Below are 19,639 nucleotides of genomic sequence, written 5' to 3'. Positions count from 1 at the left end.
AGGATGTTCTGGAAATCTTGAAACAATTTATTGTGTTGCTTTATACAAGATTAACAATTTCCACACCACCCCCAACACCAACATAGTCGCTGCACAAAAGCCACAGCCCTTTCACACTCAAGAATTGCCAGCAAGGGGAGCCTGCAGCGTGGTGGCCGGGACGCCTCCGCCTGCAGCCCTCCTTGCCGTGGCTCAAGTCACTCACTCTTCCGTTACCACAAATAAAGCATCAACAAGGAAAAGAAACCTCATCAACTCCCCATCAAAGAAACGTTTCCCTGAGGCAAGAGGCATCGCTAGATTCCTAAGGAGGAGGGCATCCTGCTCCGGCCGAAAGCTGGGTGGTGCCGGGAGGTGGGGGCGCGGTGGGGAGGGGCACCTGGTGTCCTCCCGCCGCTCAGCGCTCTTGGACGGACGGCCTCTGCGCCGCTCTGAGCTCAGCAATACCAATCTCTTCTTTGGCTCTTTTGCTACTACCTAAGACTAGTCTGTAAACTGGAAACCCAAGTTGCAAAAAATATATAGTAAAGGGACAAGGACTCCACTTGGCCCCATGTGACACACGTGTTGGTTTTTCTGTTAAAAAAAACTCAGAGCAGAGGCCTGGCCAGCTGGCTGGCCGCAGTCTTGCTCCCCGGGCAGCCGGACAGCCTCTGAGAAATCGCGAGACACCAAGCGTCATATCCTGGGATTCAGGACCCAAAAGAACTACCCATGTATCCACACAGGCAGGCGCGCATTCTGAAGAGGCTTTTTACTCTCAACATAAGGGAAATGACTTAGCTGGAACAGTCAGTTCAGACTTCACAGGACAGGCAAGCACCCGAAAATCCTTGAGAAGCAGCTGCTGGCTGAGTGGGGCGCTGCCTCGTCTGTCTCCCAGTGAAGGCAGAACCTGCTGTCTGGAGAGTGCAGACCTCGAGGCCTGCTTCTGCACGGCAGACACTTCCCAGGGGCCTGTTCCCGCAGCTCGGCCCGAGCATGGTTTTGCAATGAACTGGAATGTCTCCCTGCAGCCTGGAACTCCTCACACCCTCAGCCCTCAGAGAGGAGGAGGGATTCGGGGCTCTGCAGCCCACCTGCATGAACTTGGGAGAAACAAGGTGGGGGCCCTGGCTGAGCTGGGACCTGGGAGGCAGGGCCCGGGTGACCTTCCAGTCAGGACGGCCCAGGTTGTGATATGCAACCATAGAAAACTCAAATAAGCTGGCTCTGTCTTAGATACAGACATGTCTTTAAAAAGGTCTTCATCTGAGACCCACTCAGAGGGCCGAGTGGACGTGTCCAGTCCTGCTCCACCATAAAGGCACTGGAATTATGTCTTCCTAGGAACAACATGAAGTGCGGAGAACAGTCCGATTCTATCCAATGCGTTTAATGGTAAGGATCAAAACTGAGCCAAAAATAAGTGTCTTTAAAAATCCTACCACAATTGTTGAATCTACAAAGGTCTTTTCTCTAAAAAGAACTTCATTGTCATGTTGAGTGGAGAGACTAGCCCCCACGATGAGCACACGTTGGGTGTTCTGAGTATTTTTCAGAGAACAAGGTACCTCTCCCAGCTGGGGTGTGAGCCGGGAGGATGGAGAGAGACTCTGACCAACCAGGGAGCCCACTGTGGCCAGAAGGAGCCCCCGACCAGTAGGGTGCGCTGAGGTACTCTGGCCAACCACGAGGAGCTGGGCCACCTGCTCTGCCCCGCCACCAGAGTGCCCAGCACGAGCCGGCATGCTCCTTGGCCTAGCACAGCCCCTCCAACGATTGTCTGCAGCAGAGCCGCGAGGCGCCGAGCACCAGGCTGGCCAGGGCCCCCAGAGAAGCACAGGGCTGCTCCCTGAACTGAAGGCACATCACACGTGCCAAGAGACGCTCCACTTAGCACTCACGCCTTCTCCAGAAGAAAACCAATGGCAGAGCATAGTTATCATCCAACTTCTGAGACCTCCTTGTGCAGCTTCCAGCCTTTGCCCTGAAAATCACAACTTCCTTGGTACACTGGGCCCTTTTCCATGAAGCTGAGAAGCATCTGAAAAACAGTAAGCAAAAACAGAACATAAGACTCTCAGGATCTCCTTGAAGGCAGCAGTAACCAAACCTCAAGGGGACCACTTCTGAAATAGCAAAAGTCCCCGAACACTGAGTGTTCTGGGGCTCAAATGAGCCAGACGCGCTGGCAGGCTACCTGCGGCACAGGCAGTGTGCTGGCGCTGGGAGGGCGGCCGCTGGCTGGGCGCCATCTGTGCCGCAAGGGCCGCTCCCATTCCCAGCCACAGCTGCCATCCCGGGGCAGAGCCTGGCTCCTCGTGAGGCCTGTCAGATGCAGAGCGCCTCTCCACTGCAGACCTGGGGGCTGGAAGGGCAAGCTCACAGGTGCTCATGTTCTGAGCCCACACGGGAGAAAGCAAAGCAGATACCAGTCAGAGCTGAGACAGCAGAAGGCTTCTCACCGATGACCACTCAGTGTAATCCTACAACACGACGAGTGTCTCAAGAGAGACATTCAAGTGGTCTCTTACAGCCCAGATGCTTTTCAGACAGCCTTTTAACTCCAAGAGGAAAAACAGGAAAGAAATGGTACAAGAAAACACTTTTCCCTTTTTTCCTGAAAATTCCACACATCAGTAGTCACGTTTCCAATAGCATTCCAATTATTTCTGTTTGAGAGTGTTACCAAAAGCAAACAGAGGCAGTGCAGTCTTTCGAATGCCACCCGCTCTCGCCTGGATGGCTCGGAGACCACCAGTTTGTGGAACAAGTCCCTGCTTTCTCCATAGGAACAGGGAGTAACTGCTGACAAGGCTTAGCCTCAGTTTCTTTCTCTGAAGTAAGTATGTTTCTGTTTGAGAGACTTGCAGTCCACCCTTGCACACGGATGGCCTCTGGCATTCACTGTTAAGCATCAGCCTCAGGATGCTGAGCAGTGCAGCCCCCAGGCCGTGCCTGGAGCAGGTGCAGAGCAGCAGGAAGGGCAGCCGGCCCTGCACTACGTGCACCGAGAGCCACGGTCCCAGGACGGGGCCAGGCAGACCGCCCACTGGGCATATGCTGGCTCGGGGCGCCTGTGCCCTCTCCTCGCACTGTGAACCAGGGCTTGCAGGCTGGCCCCTTCTGCAGCCACTGCTGTGTGCAGAGCAGAGCCAGGGAAGAAGGATGCTGCTCAGTCCTGCCGTGCTCCCAACCCCCCGCATCAGCCTGGACTGAAGCGCACACTGCTCCTCTCCCGGACACACGCTCCGTGAGGGGTCAGGGTCCCTCCTGAAGCCCTGCCACTGCTACCGGACTTCCCCTTTCACTTACACTAAGGTTGAGTCCTCTGTTAGCAAGGCCTGCAGTGCCCCAGCTAGCCCCTGGGAAATCAGCACCATCACCCTTCCAGTCTTGGTTACAATGAAGAGGAAACACTGAGCTGAGGGCAAGGAAGTCCTGAGCCGAGTACTCAGGCCACTGCACCTCCCTCTGTGATCACACAGGGCAAGGCAGGTGTCAGCGCGGGAGAGACTGCATCCCTTGCACCAAGTACCACAGAGACGCCTGAGCCTCCGACGACAAACCCAGACATCACAGTGACGACAGGGGGAGACGTTGTCCTTGGCAGCAGAGAAGGCCTCTGATGGAGGGGAATGGCCCGCAGTGCACATGGCACTGTGACCACCTGGAAATTACCTGGCAGGCTCTGCGGGAGGTGGGTAGACACGGCAGTGTGCGGGAGAGGCGCGGCACGAGGCGGGCTGGAGTGCACGCCGGCCAGGAGACCTGAGAGGAGACGACAGGGAGAGGGAACAACACACACTAAGGCCGGGAGCAGCCTGGTCCTGGGCGCAAAGCCGGGGGTGGGAGGGCTCAGCACAGGGCCGGGGAGGCCGCCCACGCTCACCCCCCAGACACACACAGGAACCCAGCACGTGAGAGCAGAATCCGTCGGTCAGAGGCCCAGGGGCCCCTCGTGTGCTCCAGTACGAGGGAGAAGGGAGATACTTACTGTGGCCGAGGCCGTGGTGGAACGTCCCGGGGGCAGGGCCGGTGACGATGGCATCCTTGGAGACCCCCGCTTTAGCAGAGGAGTCAGCACTGAAGGAGATCACGTGGAGGGGAAGCTGGGAGATAATCCCCAAGGGGCTTGAGTTCAAGGCCCCAGGGAGCTTGGGACTGCCAGCCTTATAGGATGAAGACAGCAGGTTCAAGGATGAGGAGCCAGTCAACAGCACAGCCCCACTCGCTCCTTTCTGGGGAGGAAGCACAGAGAGGGGTCAAGAGTCCAGCCCCATCCAAGCCCACTCACAAACCAAAGCTGGCACCGCACCGGGGGTGGGTTGGAGAGGGGTACGTGCACGTTAGCCGCCCCTCCACTGCAGCCCCGAGGAAGGACCATCACAGAGAACCAGCACAGAAGGGCTCCCCGAGCAGCGTTCACTTTACAAAGCAGGTATTAATTATGCCTCCTTTGTGCAAGAAAGGAAGGAGAGAGTATCATACATGGATACCAACCAATACAGGGATATAACAATGTGTGTATACGTCCATCACACACAGACACACACACACACAGACACACACACAGGCATTTACCTTTGGTTTTTACAAAGAAACAGAAAAGACCTAGAAACTAAGGAATGCAGTTACAAGGGCTGGAGAAGGAAGGCAGAGGCGAGTGAAGCTTTGCTAAACACATCTTTCTATCAGTTTGCTCTTTGCAACCACACTATCTTATATACGGGAAAAACGGAGGGGAAAAAAGCTCTCATTCCCCAACCTTCATCCCAACTTCCTGTAAGGCATCACTCAAGGCGAGCCTCAGTAACCAGGGGCCAGGTCACGACAGCTTTGTCTCACGTGTGGAGTCTCCCCAAACCCAATAGAATCACCCTGAGAAGTACCAGTCTTCCTGGTCACGACATCCCTGTAACTGACCACCTGAGGGCAGGACTAGCTTCACATGCTCGCTTGGAGAGATGACAGGCAGGAGGCCGTGCAGGGCGAATTTCCTGACTCCCTCTGGCCATCCAGATCCACAGCCTCCCTGCAGACACAGGGCTGCCCAGTCCTGCCCTGCTCGTCCTCCCCAGGAGACTTTTCAGGCTTTCCTGGGAGTCTGGCCACCAGAAAAGAAAAAGCCTGAAAACAGGAAGCCCGGTCCTCCTTCCAACTGGCAGGCTCACTGTTCCTACCTGACCGTGAGCATCAGCTCTCACTCTCAGACCAGAGCGAGGCCAGTGGCCCTGCCCACAAGGCCCACGAGGGCAGCGGGCCACAGCAGGACACTCACTGGCAGGGAGGTAGACGATGTCACGCTGCTCACCGCACTGGGCTTCAGAGAGGAGGTCAATAACTTGGCCACACCCTGGGTCCCTCCACTAGAATCTCCATTGGGACCACCGGGAGGGGCCACCAGGGTCAACTTCTGGGGTACAGGCGGCTTCTTCACTGCAGGGCCAGGGACAGGTCGGCTGGCGGATTGTCCTGAGGAGGGAGGCTGCGACGCGGGGAGCAGGTTCCCAGAAGCAGGGCTCTGGACCGGCGTTCCTCCAGACGAGGGGCTGCCGGATGACACCCCATGTTTGGAGGCAGAGCCCAGGAAGGGACTGGTCTTGTAGGGTGGTCCTGAAGAGATGGCTGAGTGTGGTTTCGCTGGATGGCTCACGGCAGCAGAGCATGAAGCTGGGGTCTTATGAGAGCTGCTGCTGGAGGCTGGCGTGCCTGACGCTGGCGTGGAAGCATGGAAGCTCTGGCTTTTAGTCGCTGTCTTGACAAGCTGCAGGAAGGATCGGTGACACTGAGGGGAGCCAGGCTTCGGGCCCTGAAGCTTATTGACGAATGGAGCCGGAGGGGTGAAGCTCTTCTGTGGCTGCGTGCCAGCATGAAAGACCTTGACCTGGGGGCCGGGCACGGCAGTGCCCGCCGGGGGCACGTGAGACGTCCGCGGCAAGCCGTGGTGCTTGGCTTTCGGCTGCTGCCCTTCTGGCGGGCCCTTGCCAAGAGCAGCCTGACAGGACAGCTCTTTGTAGCCAGAACTCTCTGGTTTTTTCTCCTGAGAGGACTGCCCCAGGGCCAGCGCCTGTTCAGCCAGAAAATTGAGGGGTGACTGCAGAGAGCTAGAGGGTGGAGGGGCAGGAGGGCTGGGCTTTGGAAAGTTCCTTTTTTCTTCTGGACATAGAATGCCCGCGAGCTTCTCTGCAGGCACTTTCACGGGTGCGGGCAGCGGGAACTCTGAGCTCCCAGCAGCCCTGCTGTGCAATACAGCCAGTTCCTTGGACACTGCCTCCAATGAGGAGGCAGAATTATGGACCAAGTCTCCATCCAACGAGTCCTCCAGGTTGACAGGAGCAGGGTGAGCGAGGCTGCCAGATGCCTGGGACGAGAGCTCCCTGCTTGCGGCCCCCACGCCCTGGCCTCCTCCCAGGTGCTCTGAAGGCAAAGCTGGGGGGCTGCCCATCTGACCTGATGAGACGGACACCTTCTTATCTGGCTTAGCAGATGATTCCTAGAGGCAAGCAGAAAGGCTCGCGTTTATAAACATCCAAAGATGCCAACTCTGGCCCTGCTGCAGGGGACTTGAGTGTGAGAAAACATACAGGCAGCGGGCCTTCCAGTGTGATCACAAAGCCAAGGAGGAAAGGAGCAGGCGGCCTGCATGGACTCGGAAATGCTACGACCCCACCACTCTCTGGCCACGGCTGGGTGGGGCTGGGCTGACCCAGGCATTCTGCCACCGCAACACACACAAGGAAACCGCGTTGTTTCTGAAAAACTGTACGACTTGAACAGCAAGATGTGCTCCCTTCCGGCCCTCACCCCACCTCAGCTCCCAGCCGCGGTCAGGATGAAGGGGCTGCTTTCGCTCTCTCCCTCCTTGGCTTCGCCAGCGCCTAACTCCCCTCTGGGCTCGCAGTCTGCCGTCACTCCCGCCTCCCCAGCACCCGGTGCAGTGAGTCTCAGGGACACCAGAGGTCAACAGACACTTAGGAAGAACTGATCTGCACACTCCTGCCCTTGGGCTGTTCAGGGACGACGAGGGGCGCTACAGAGCCTCAGGAATTGGCAAAAATTTTGGTGAAATGGCAATTTTACTACATCGAGAGAGCTCTGCAACATCAAAGTCATTCCACAGTCTTCAGCCATCGCACTCCCCTCTGCGTCTGTCAGTCAGCTGGACAAAGCCTCCTGCCTGCCAGATGCCAATCCAGGCTCACCTGCACTTGGCTCGGGGGCGCTCTTCCCTAAAAGGTAAAGACAATTCACCAAGACGACCTCATTTAACTCCACAACAACCCCAGGAACTGGCCAGGTAGGTGATGCTTCCTAGACATGGGGCTGGAGGGCACTAGTGGCCCAGGTCAGGTCTCTGTCCTGCAGACCCTAGGCCCCTCCTGTGGGCCAGGCTGCCTCCGGGTACAACCTCATCTTGAAGAGCTGCCCCAGACCAGCAAAGCTCCATGAGCTGCCAGAGCATGGGTGCAGAGAGCTACGAACAGGCGGCACATGACTGGGCAGGCTGACTCACCTTCACCTTCATTTTGCAAGAGGCCATTACTTTCTTCTTGGCCCTGTGCAAAGGAAGGAACACAGCAAAGAGTCAGAGGAAATCCTCAGAGATAAAAATGCCAGTAGTCCTGACAAGTGAAAACATTTAGACACTCACAGAATTGACGTCAGGTGCCCGTGGCCTCGTCTGCTCTCCTTAAACAGAGTCCTGGAACAAAGAGACGGGGAAGTCCTCACGAGCCCCTGAAAGCAGTCTGCTCCCCAAGCCTCCCCACCTCCCTGGTATGCAGGGACTGTCACCCATTAATGTCAGGGGGCTGCTGAGGGGGCCTTACATAGCTGCCTGGCCACCTGAAAGCCACAGAGCTAGGATTCCCCCCAAAAAGCTATGACTCTGCCCCCAGACCTCTCAGAGTGATTCCTCCCCTAAGGGCAGGAGCACTCTCCTTACTACCTGTTCTCATCCCCTTCAAAGGCACAACTTTTCCCAGAGAAGCTCAACAGAATTTTCTTTATGCCCTTCCCTAAGTACTATCAGGAGTCCAATCTACAGTGAGAAGAGCAATTCCACTTGAAGGGACTCTAAGAGAAGGCCTACTCGACCAAGAACACTCCCTAGCTCCACGGGGAGGGTCCTGGGAACACGCTAAGCAGGGAGCACCAGGTGTGGTCTCCCACCTGGACAACTACACTACACTAGCCGAACCCATCTGACGGAACCACTCTGTAATCTCAGAGGCTGTTCAAGCTTGCACCTTCCAGGGGAGGATTTAGACGAGTAAACTGTGGTTCATCCTGGCTCTCAGCAGAGGAGCAGCCGCCCAACCCCCACCTGGTGGCCCGCAGCTGCAAGTGTTCCTGGAGCAGCTTGCACACAGCTTGTGGGAACCAGCATGGGAAAAAGGACCTTGTCTCCAAAGACCAGGGACCTGTGCTCTGATGGCCAATCGTTGCTTCTGATCATGGGGGTGGAAGGTGCAGACACAGGGCAGCAGCCCACTGCTGTTGCACTACTGGCTGAAGCAACTGCCAGGGGATCTAAAGGGCCAGGACCCCTGCTGCTGCTGCTGCTGCTGCTGCTGCTGCTGCTGCTGCTGCTGCTGCTGCTGCTGCTGCTGCTGCTGCTAAGTCGCTTCAACCGTGTCCGACTCTGTGCGACTCCAGAGACGGCAGCCCACCAGGCTCCCCCGTCCCTGGGATTCTCCAGGCAAGAACACTGGAGTGGGTTGCCATTTCCTTCCAATGCATGAAAGTGAAAAGTGAAAGTGAAGTCACTCAGTCGTGTCCGACTCTGTGCGACCCCATGGACTGCAGCCTACCAGGTTCCTCTATCCACGGGATTTTCCAGGCAAGAGTGCTGGAGTGGGGTGCCATTGCCTTCTCCGAGTACCCCCTTTAACCTCTTCCTTTTTATCATTTTTCCCCCTTTGGAAGTCAGATGTTAAAGACTAGAGCATTTTTTTAAAAAAACTACATATGTGGGAGAAATCAGAAAGTGACTGCATGTGCCTAGGGAAAAGCTTGGAAAACACGTAAGAATAACACATTAAGTTCACACCTCAGGCTGATCCTTGACATAGAGACAGCCTATACTAAAAACAAAACACAAAACAAGCAAACTCCAGGGAAAGGGGAGAATCTGATTTTCGGAGTTATCACATTATTAGATTCAAATGTCTGCTGTTCAACAACAACAGAAAAAACACACAAGGTACATAAAGAAACAGGAAATATGGCCCATTCAAAGGAAAACACAAATCAATAGAAACTGTCTCTGAGAAAAGTCCAAATGGCAGATACCCCAGACAAAAACAACTGTCCTAAAGGTGGACAAAGAACTAAAGGAAGATGAAGAGAAAGAAAATAATGTGAGAAAATATCAATGAAGAGATACGAAACCTGAAAAGAAGCCAAGAAGAAATTCTAGAACCAAAAAGGACAGTAACTGAAATGAAAAATTCATTACTGAATTTGTTACTGAAAAGGCAGATTTGAGCAGGCAGAAAAAAAACAAAGAACCTGAAACAGGACAATGAAGATGATCGAGACTGAGGAGCAGAAAGACAAGACTGAAGAAAAGTAATCAGTCTGAAGGACCCACGGGACCATCAAGCGCACATACACCCTCACAGCACGCACGTCCCCGGAGGACAGAGAAAGGGGCCCAGAAGAGTGAAGAAATAACGGCTGAAACTTTCCAAATGTGAAAACAGACAATGTAAGCGTAAATATGTGAATGTAAATATCCAAGAAGTGCAAAGAACTCCACATAAGATGAACCCGAGAGACCCACACCAAACACATGATAATCAAACTTCCAAAGGCCAGAGACGAAGGCAGAATACTGACAGCGTCCAGAGACCACTGCAGCATCGCCCACGAGGGTCCTCAATAAAGTCACCAGCAGGCTTCTCACCAGAAACTCTGGCAGCCAGAAGACAGGGGGCTGACACAGTCAAAGTCTCAAGTAAAAACAGTGTCAACCAGGAACCCTGTATCTGACGGAACTGACCCTCAAGAGTGGGGGAGATGTACATCAACTATACTTCAATCAAAGAGTGGAGGATATCCCCAGGTAAGATAAAAGCTGAAGGTGTTCATGATCAAAAAACCTATCCTGTAAAAAACGCTCATGGGCCCTGAGGGTGAAACGAAAAGATAGCACCTCAAAGTTACATGCACAAATAAAGATCTCAGAAAGGTGAATAGACAAAGACCACTATAGAAGCCAGCGTCATTATGACAATGGTTTGTAATCATACTTTATAAAGTATGATTTAAGAGACTAATACTAATTTAAAAGCTAGTAAATATTATTATGACTTTGGTTGGTAACTCTAAATCTTGTCTTCTACATAATTCAAGAGGCATTTTTAAAACTATTAGTTTATGTTTTAGGGCACACAATGTATAAAAGTGTACTTCTGTGACAGCAGCAGAGCTGTATGGGGGCAGAGTTTTTAGATGTTAATCAACTTACAGAAGTATTAGCAACTACTTTAAAAAATAACAATTCAACACTCTAATCAAAAGGCAGAGACTGGCAGAATAAATTAAAAATGTGATCTGATCTAACTATATGCTGTCTGTTGCGGCTTCAGTGCTGTGGTCAATCGTGTCCGACCTGGTGTGACCCCATGGACTGTAGCCCACCAGGCTCCCTCGTATGTGGCATTTCCAGGCAAGCTACAAGAGCCAAAGACAAGAACAGATTGAAAATAAGAGGACTGGAAAAGGTACTCCATGCAAAAATAACCAAGAGAGCAGAGGCAGCTATACTAACATCAGACAAAACAGACTTTAACTCGAGAAAGGTTACAAGAGATAGAGAAAGCTATTACATATTAATAAAAGGTTCAATACAGCAAGAAGATATAGCGATTATAAACATTCATGCACCTGGCAAACCTTTAAAATATATGAAGCAAAAACTGATGGAATGGAAGAAACAGTTTCACAATAAAACCTGGAGATTTCAGTACCTCTGCACAAGTGAGAATAATGAGACAGAAGATAAAGCAACAGAGGACTTCACACAATAAACCAATTAGATGTAACAGAGAGACACAAAACATTCTACCCAACAACAGAATACACTTTCTCATTTGCACACGGGACATTTTCTAGGATAGATCATATATTAGGCCACAAAGGAACTCTCGGTAGATTTTAAAAGACAGATACCATACAAAGTATCTTCTCTGATCACAACAGAAAGAAGTTAGAAATCAGTAACAAAAGGAAAACTGGAAAACAAAATTGTAAGAAAAAGGCAGATACATTAGACAAAACAACTTTTAACAACATACTTCTAAACGATCAATGGATCAAAGAAGAAATCACAAAGAGAATTAGACAATTAGAAAATACTTAAAAAAACAAATGAAAATGAAAACACAACATACCAAAATCTATAGGACAAAGTGGAAAGTGGTGCTAAGAGAGGAAATCTTTAGGTATAACTGCTTACATTAAGAAACAAGGAAAAAAAAAAGGAAAAGAAACAAGGAAGGTCCTGAATTTTACAAGGAACAGAAAAAAGAAGAACTAAACCTAAAGTCAGCAGAATGAAGGATATATTAATAATAAAGACTAGAGAAGAAATAAGGAAAACAGAGAATGAACAATTATAGGCCTATTTAGACTTCCTATTTTTTTCTGATTTAGTCTTGGTAAGTTTTGTCCAATGGAAACTTGTCCATTTCATCTATGTTGAAAGACACTTATCCATAGAGTAAAAAGGCAACCCAGAGAACAAAGAAATATTGGGAAATTATGTATGTGATAAGGGATTAATATCCAGAATACATAGTGAACTCTTAAAACTTAGCAACAAAAAAGCACACCAATTTAAAAATGGTCAAAAGACTTGAATAAACACATCTCCAAAGATGATATGCAAATATACAGTTAGTACGTGAAAAGATGCTCAATATCACTAATCACTAGCAAAGTGAACTATAGGGCACCACCTCATATCCATCAGGATGCTTACTACCAAAAAAACAACAACTGTTGGTGGGGATGTGGAGAAAGTGGAACCTTGTGCACTGCTGGTGGAAATGTAAAAAGATAACAGCTATCATGAAAAACACTACGGTGGTGCCTCAAAGTTAAACACATCGTCATACAACCCAGCAATTCCAGTTCTAGGTGTACATGAAAAAGAACTGAAAGCAGGGTCTCACAGAGATGTCTGTATGTCCACGTCCACAGCAGCATTATTCACAATAGCTTAAATGTGGAAGCAACACCAAGTACCATTGATAGACGGATGGATAAGCAAAATGTATATATACAGGAGAATATTATTCAGCTTTAAAAAGGAAGTTAGTTCTGATCCATGCTATAACCGATGAACCTTGAGGACATTATGCTGAGTGCAGTAAGCCAGACACAAAGACACTTTGTATGAGTCCACTGATACGAGGTACTTAGAGTAGTCACAACCAGAGTGGAATGGTGGCCTCCAGGTCTGCGGGGAGGGGAAACGCGCAGTTGGTGCTGCTGCACAAACATGTCAGTGTGTCTAACACCACTGAACTGTGCCCTGAAAGATGCTAAAGTTTACATTAAGTATATTTTACCACTCCTCATCCCCAAAATTTTTTTAAAAAAACACTAGTTATAGGAAACTTTCTCTGTCTATTGCAGATACAGTCCATTCATGGAAAGCTATGTAACACAAAGTAGCCTGTTACAAAAGTCTGGCACTTGGCTCTAAGAAGTAGTCACTCCTGCCAGTTTCAAATAAGAATTCTGTTCAGAAAATTAGAATGTTCCTGACATGCACCTGCCTCCCAACTTCCAGTAGGTGCCATTACGTCACAACGGAAAAGGGCATACAGCCATAGAACTTTAGTGGGATAAAGAAGGACAAAGACAGAATCCCACAAACAACTCCCTCTTCCCAGGGAGACAGAGAAGCCCCTAGCTTCTCAGGTGAGAGGATAGTCCAATCCATTAGCCTGTGACTCCGAGGGTGGGGCTCTGGTGGCCTGGCACAGAGGAATCACTCAAAACATCTCTTTACCACAGGATTGGGCTTCCCCTGTAGCTCAGCTGGTCAAGAATCCCCCTGCAATGCGGGAGACCTGGGTTCGATCCCTGGGTTGGGAAGATAACCTGGAAAAGGGAAAGACTACCCACTCCAGTATTCTGGACTGAAGAATGCCATGGTCCGCAAAAAAGCTCCACCCTCAGGTCACACTGACTACACTGGCTGCCCAGGGGCCCTCACCTGGCCTGCATCCAGCCTTTGGGCCAGAGAGGTTTGACCTCAGCATCCAGAAACGCCTTCACGTAGTCCTCCCAGGACTGGACCTTGCTCTTCTCCAGGTCAAAGCTCTCCAGTTTGATCTTCACCACCTGACAGAGCAGCTCCCTGCACAGCGGGCAGAAGTCACAACCTTTAAACCACCCGAATGCTTCTTCAAGGTTTCAATCATGTGCTTTCAGCAGCCCTCATTAAAGAAAAAGGTTCTAACCTTCATTAGAAACACAGGAACATGCTCAGACACTGGCCCCACAAACCCTCCACTGAGGCAAGGTCCCAGTTTGGGCACACCTGATTTCATCACTCCACTGGAACTTCTTCCGGGGTCCCATTATCCTCCGGCCCCCTTTCTCTTCATCTTCCTCCTCATCAGAACAGACCCGTTCTCTCTGCTCCTTGTCCTTCTCCTCTTCCAGCATCCTAGAGAGTGGGAAGAATTGGGCGGGACCCTAAGGTCACCACAAACCCGCTTCCTCCTGCCTACCGCCCCCCTCTCCAGCCCCCATGACGTCTCAGAAGAGGTGAGGATGCTGAAGGCAGCGAGGGGCGCACTTACTTGGCGGCCTTGGCTTGCGTGTGGGCCTGGCACTCGCCCTGGTACTTGGCCATCTGCTCCGGCATGGCCCTGCCAATGGCTTCCTTAAGTTTCTGGAGTGGCTCCTTCAGACGCCCACCCTGCTGAGAGCAAGACCAGTCATGAGTCTGGTTTACATGTCACTCTTTAGGCCGAGGACACACTCTAAGCGTAGCCGACCGCAGAGAGGCCGTGCAGCAGCGGGTCGTGCAGCAGCAGCCACAGCACCTGTGAGCGTGTGCCACCCTCTCCACTGGGCCCGAAGCCACAGGGCTCCCCTGCAAGGTTACCCACCTGCTCACAGAGGTGCAGTTTTCGTGCGCGCTTGACCAAGGTGTCTTTGCTGCAGGGCAGGAAGGAAGCAAGGTAGGCATACACTCCAGAACGGGTCTGGCTGCTCAGCTCCCGGGTCTGCGCCTCTATGCTGAAGAACAGAGCACAGTTACCCACCGCAGCACCTCTCATCTGCAGGAGCCAAGAGTGGGCCAAGCCTTATCTCGCCAGTCACACAGCATCACAGAGTGGCCAGCACAACAAACCTGACGAACCTGACTAGGCAGAGTGCACCACGGTTCTCAGGTCAAAGACAAGACTGAGTCAAAGGTGTCAAGAAAATCGAGTCTCCAAGAGTGCAAGCTCTGAAGTTCTAAGTTTCATAAACAAAGAAAGCATAAATGCTTTCAAGCTGGGAAGTAATAGAGTTGCTTGGGATTGACAGTTTCCAGCAGAGCTTCCCCTTTTTCCCCCTACAGTTCCAAGTTCTGTCCCTGACTACGTGGTCAAGGAAATTCTCACGCCTGCAGCGTCCCCACTGAGACGAGCAGAATGCGGTCTGTCTTCCATCCCTTGAGCTCCCTGGATCTGGCACACTCCAGGGCACAAACCCCTCACCTGTGCAGACCCTCAGGTGCTCCCTGACCCAAATGGCCAATCTCCCTCTGTCCTGGCCAGGCAAGGTCCTTCGCTAGAATATCCCCTGGTCTTAACTACAGGTTTCACACATGCAAAACCCTCAGCAGTTGCATAATCAGCTTCCTCTGGTACATGATGCAACCAGGAAAGAAAATGGCAAAGCTGGAGGGCCAGATACAAAGAATCTGGCTCGGATTTGTATGTGTGGGTTTTGGCTTTTTTTTCTTCTTTTTAATCCAATTCAGACAGTAGGGCGTCCCAGAGGCTGGAGTGTGTGAGATGCGGAGTGGGAGGGTGAGCACTGGCCTCGGAGCACAAGTGCGACGAGGAGGACGACCAGGCTCGCTGAGGAGCGCTCCTGAGGGCAGGGCCCGGGCCTGCACCGAGCCATCTCTCCCCCTCCTCAGAGACAGGCAGGCAGCATGACACCCTCCCCAGCATGCTGTGACGAAGACACAGAGTCCTAACAGAGTCTGCTGCCTCAGGTTAGGATGGTCTAGCAGTTTCTAGGGACAAACAACTGATGTCCCCGCCCCTGACCTCTATTAAAAAAAACCACAATAAAGCAATAGAAACCAATTTTTTAAAAATCTCATCTGGGCTTTCTTTTCCCTCAGTTGTACTCCCACCTCCCCAGGCCGGCTGAAGCCCTGCATGGTAACAGCAGATGCGAAGGAGCGGAAGATACTCACTCTAGGAGGAGGCCGTCAGTGTCCCGGGTGAAGAACTTCTGCCTGCTCTCTCCCTCCGCGGCTCTGGCAGCCTGGCTCACAGCAGACAGGGACAGCCGTTAGTGCCCGGCCCCGCACCGCCCGCACACTCACCCACAGGCCTAGAGAACACGGGATGACAGACCCGCGCCGAGCCCTGCCCCGCTCAATCCTAATCCAGACTAAGTTCGCCTATGACCGCTGCATGCTCCCCAAGTGGCGCATCCAGCTCTCTTCACAGGCTGCTGCAGAATCTACGGACAGACAGTCCGTTCTTCCCAGGACTTGACCCAACCGTCGTGTAAGAGGGCTGAGCCTTACGTGAAGAAAATTAGTCAAGGGACTCGTGAATCTGATTCACCAGCGAGCGAGCTCCTCAGCCTGGCACTCTAGCATCTAAACGGTGAGCTGTGTTTTCCATGCCATCTACAGCATGAGACAGTCAAGAACGTCAACAAGCCCGCAATATCTGACGGCCTTTATTCACCAAAATAATATTAGTAACAATAATAATGTGCTGCTTCAGCATTTAGAAACCATAATTCTTTGACAATTCATAATCTATTTAGTGTATGCTATCACAAACTCTATTACTCAGACCACTGGAATGACTAACCCACCTGATGACCTACTAACACCTGCTATGGTGCTGTGCTTCCCATGAGCGCACAGTTAACAAGAGCCTGGCTGGCCACCCTGGAGACCCCTGAAGCAATCACAGGAGGCAGCCAAGCCACCAAAAGCACAAGAGAGGAAAGCAGCACGCAAAGGTCTGGACCAGGGGTTCTCTATTTGGCCACATCCACCTAGCGGCCTTCCGCACCCTAGGCGCATCCCATCGGAATCTCCCGGGAAGGCCTGTGTTCCTTAAAAGAGGCCCCAGGATTAGGACCCACCAAAATCACTCTGGTGACGAGCATATAGAGGATCAAGAACCACTGACCCACACCCAAGAGGTTCCTGGTTCAAAGTCAGCTGCTCAGTCGTGTCCGACTCTTTGTGACCCATGGACTGCAGCCCACCCGGCTCCTCTGTCCATGGGATTCTCCAGGCAAGAATACTGGAGTGGGCTGCCACTCCCTCCTCCAGGGGATCTTCCTGACCCAGGGTTCGAACCAGCATCTCCTGCATCGCAGGCAGATTCTTTACTGTCTAAGCCACCAAGGAAGTTCACTGGTCCAAAGGCTTTAGGCAAAATAAAATGTCAGGCTCGACACATAATACTGATCATAAATAGAGACAATGAGGTGATTGTCTACAGTGAAATGATCAGTCCTGATCAACCCTTGGGAACACCGACCTTTCTCTAGCCCCTTAGGCCTTCCCCTCACCACATCCTCTGGGTCCTGTCCTGACCGCCTAGCTCTATCCTGTCTCCTCCACTAGCTCTCAGCTGCAGGCGCGCTCCCAAGTTCCATCGAGAGACCTCTTCCCCCAACAATGTCTCCCCCTCAGCTTCAAAATAACACGTATGCACAAAATAACAAACACAACCTAAACGTCTATCCTCAGCTCTGGACCAGAACTATCAATTATCTCCCTGAATGAATGACCCTGGAGTAGACAAATCAAGTTGTCCGAAATCTAAACCACTCCTTTCTGCTCTTCCTCCCAAGTCCCTACTTCTAACAACAGCACCTCACCCTTCTTAAATCCTCTCACTTTTCTTTAGAGCGCTTCGGGAGGCCTTCCTGAGGCTAGAATCAAACCCAAACTCCTCCACCTGGCAGTCAGGGTTCTCCAGGACATGGCCTCACCATCCTTTCCAGCCCCCACCTCCCAGCACATACCAGGTGTCCCTGTTATCCAACACGTTGCCTGTTCTCAGCCCTGTGCCCTGGCTTACCAGAAGGCCACGTCACCCGAGAGGCTGGCCAAGCCTGCTGCTTCCAGTCCTATCCCTACGGGCCCTCAAGAGCCCCTTTCCCTTCCTTAAGTTTGGCAGTCCACTGGACCATCCTGTTGGCCACCCAATCATGACAGCTTATTTCACCCTGCTCTGTCCCACAGCCCGTTGTTTACATGGCTACCACTCTGTACAACAAGCTCGTGGAGAACGTGAACTGAATCTTACTCATCAACATGTTTCCCACAGTGGCCCATCACCTAACAGCTACTGAGTAAAAGTCAGCTGAGTGGGCGATGAATGAACACACAAATGAACAGATTATCACTGCAAGGATGAAAACTAAGAGGAAGAAAAGCTCAGTACCAGACAAAACTTGCAGAGGATGTGAAAAAATTTATTTAGCTCGGCTAGGGGAGGGGCAGAGGCCGGAGATGGCTGGCAGAGAGGAAAGGAAGAGAGGGCAACACTAGCGTCACCTGTTACGCTTTATGCTGTCAGGGAGTTTGGAATTCCCCTGTGGCACCTTTAATGTACTGGGATTGTGACTTCAGTTTGAGAAAAAACAAAATGGAGTCATTCTCTCAACTTAGAGACTGCTGGTTACAGGGCTTCTCGGGTGGCGCTAGGGGTAAAGAACCCATCTGCCAATGCAGGAGATGTAAGACACATGGGTTCGATCCCAGGGTCAGGAAGATCCCCTGGAGGAGGGCACAGCAACCCACTCCAGTGTTCTTGCCTGGAGAATCTGATGGACAGAGGAGCCTGGCGGGCTACAGTCCATGTGTGCTGTGCACAGGCTCGCAGAGTCAGACTCGACTGACGTGACTGAGCACACTGCTAGCTGTAAGATGCAGAAGCACCTTTAGATTAATTAAACCTAATTAACATGCACTTCAAATGCCTGTTTGTCAGACCCAGCAACACCTCAGGCTTCCAATTTTTGTTTGTTTTTGGCCGCACTGTGCGGCTGGTGGGATCCTAGTTCCCTGACCAGGGACTGAACCCAGGCCCCTGACAGTGAAAGCAAGGAGTCCCAACCACTGAGCTGCAGGGGAATTCCCTCCAATCAAATTTTTAGATATCAGCCATTTCAGAAGCTTTCTGGCTATATAATTTTTTTTTTTTTTCCTGATGCCTTCTGAATCATGCAGAACAGTATCTCTGAGGATCTGGCTTTATGCTGAAGCAGTCAAGGGCTGCATTTTTAAATAAATCTAAATAAAAGAGCCACTGACTATGTAGTTGATAGTTTGCCAGGAAGAACTGAGATCCCACAACCCTAATGAGAAACACCCTTGCCGGAGGCGGTTGTATGAATCAGTTAAATCAATCACTCCGAGATTAGCTAGGAAATGAAATAAACCCAGACAGCCAGATCACGCTGATTTACAATAGTTCCAAGAGCCTTTTAATGAGCTCTTTATTCATTATTAAGAAGAGCCACTTCTAGCCTTTCAGCACCTAGATCACAACTTTATATACTGTACCTGCTTTTGCCGAATAGAGTGAAATCTGGTATGATTTTCTTGACAAAGACCAAAGCAGTTCGTTTGTTCTTAGGGTGCACCAAGAGGCGTGCAGGATTTTAGCTCCCCGACCAGGGGTCAAACCTGTGCCCCCTGCACTGCAAGTACAGAGTCTTAACCACAGGACCCACGAGGGAGGTCTCAAAGTTGTTTTTTCCTATCTTATTTTCTGCGAATCGGTGTCTCTCTAGTTTTGCAATGCAAGGGTTCTAATTGTACAGGAGGGTAAGCACCGAGCAGGTAGAAGGGTGGGCAACATGTGTCTCCGTTTCTTTTCTATTTTTAGTATCACTATCCTTTCCATTTTATGCTTGAATGAAGAGAAAACAGACACGGGTCATCTGCACGGAGCAGGGTGAGTAGCTGCCAAACTCTATCGAGACAGTTACATATCAAGGTGCAACGTTACCTGAACTTTCCAACCAGCAAGACAAAAGACACAACCAACGCATATTAGGAGAAGACAGACAGGGGCAAGGCCTTCAGGTCAAACCATGAGCTCCCTGGGGCCCGTGAACAGGCACAGCAGAGGGGAGCAGAAAGCGGAAAGTGGGCTCACAGCGCTGGAGCACTCCCTCTCAGAATCTCTCCTTCACACATGGACACTTTCAAATATATTTTTTGAAGTTTTAAGAATAACACCTAGTTAGAAGACAAATCTTATTTTTGCTTCCAACTGCAAAACATTTTTCCCTGGGAGACTGATGCACATCACGTTAGAATCTGCTTCAGCACCATGGGGGACTGCAAACAGGACCACGGACTCTTCCCATCCCGGGACGGGGCGTCCCCATGGGAGGGGGCCGCTAGCTG

General features: G+C 51.2%; 1 protein-coding gene across 3 annotated transcripts in view; it reads right to left on the bottom strand.

Moving 5' to 3' along the window:
• Positions 14–19,639, bottom strand: part of UBN1 (ubinuclein 1) — a 31,713-nt gene continuing 12,087 nt past the window's right edge. The window contains exons 8-18 of one of the 3 annotated variants that reach the window (XM_013974740.2): positions 15,434–15,504; positions 14,124–14,253; positions 13,812–13,933; positions 13,547–13,675; positions 13,220–13,363; positions 7,637–7,687; positions 7,499–7,541; positions 5,297–6,478; positions 3,980–4,223; positions 3,664–3,753; positions 14–2,026 (exon numbers count right to left, since the gene is read on the bottom strand). In XM_013974740.2, the coding sequence (XP_013830194.1) occupies positions 1,977–2,026; positions 3,664–3,753; positions 3,980–4,223; positions 5,297–6,478; positions 7,499–7,541; positions 7,637–7,687; positions 13,220–13,363; positions 13,547–13,675; positions 13,812–13,933; positions 14,124–14,253; positions 15,434–15,504 (2,256 nt within the window). In that variant the 3' untranslated portion in view covers positions 14–1,976. Of the gene's footprint in view, positions 2,027–3,663; positions 3,754–3,979; positions 4,224–5,263; positions 6,479–7,498; positions 7,542–7,636; positions 7,688–13,219; positions 13,364–13,546; positions 13,676–13,811; positions 13,934–14,123; positions 14,254–15,433; positions 15,505–19,639 lie in introns of all 3 variants that reach the window. The other 2 variants (XM_018040146.1, XM_005697491.3) reach the window with 2 other exon arrangements.

The sequence above is a fragment of the Capra hircus genome, chromosome 25 (assembly GCF_001704415.2).
Source record: "Capra hircus breed San Clemente chromosome 25, ASM170441v1, whole genome shotgun sequence".
NCBI classification, from domain to species: Eukaryota; Metazoa; Chordata; class Mammalia; order Artiodactyla; family Bovidae; genus Capra; species Capra hircus.
This window is presented reverse-complemented; position numbering and strand designations above follow the sequence as displayed.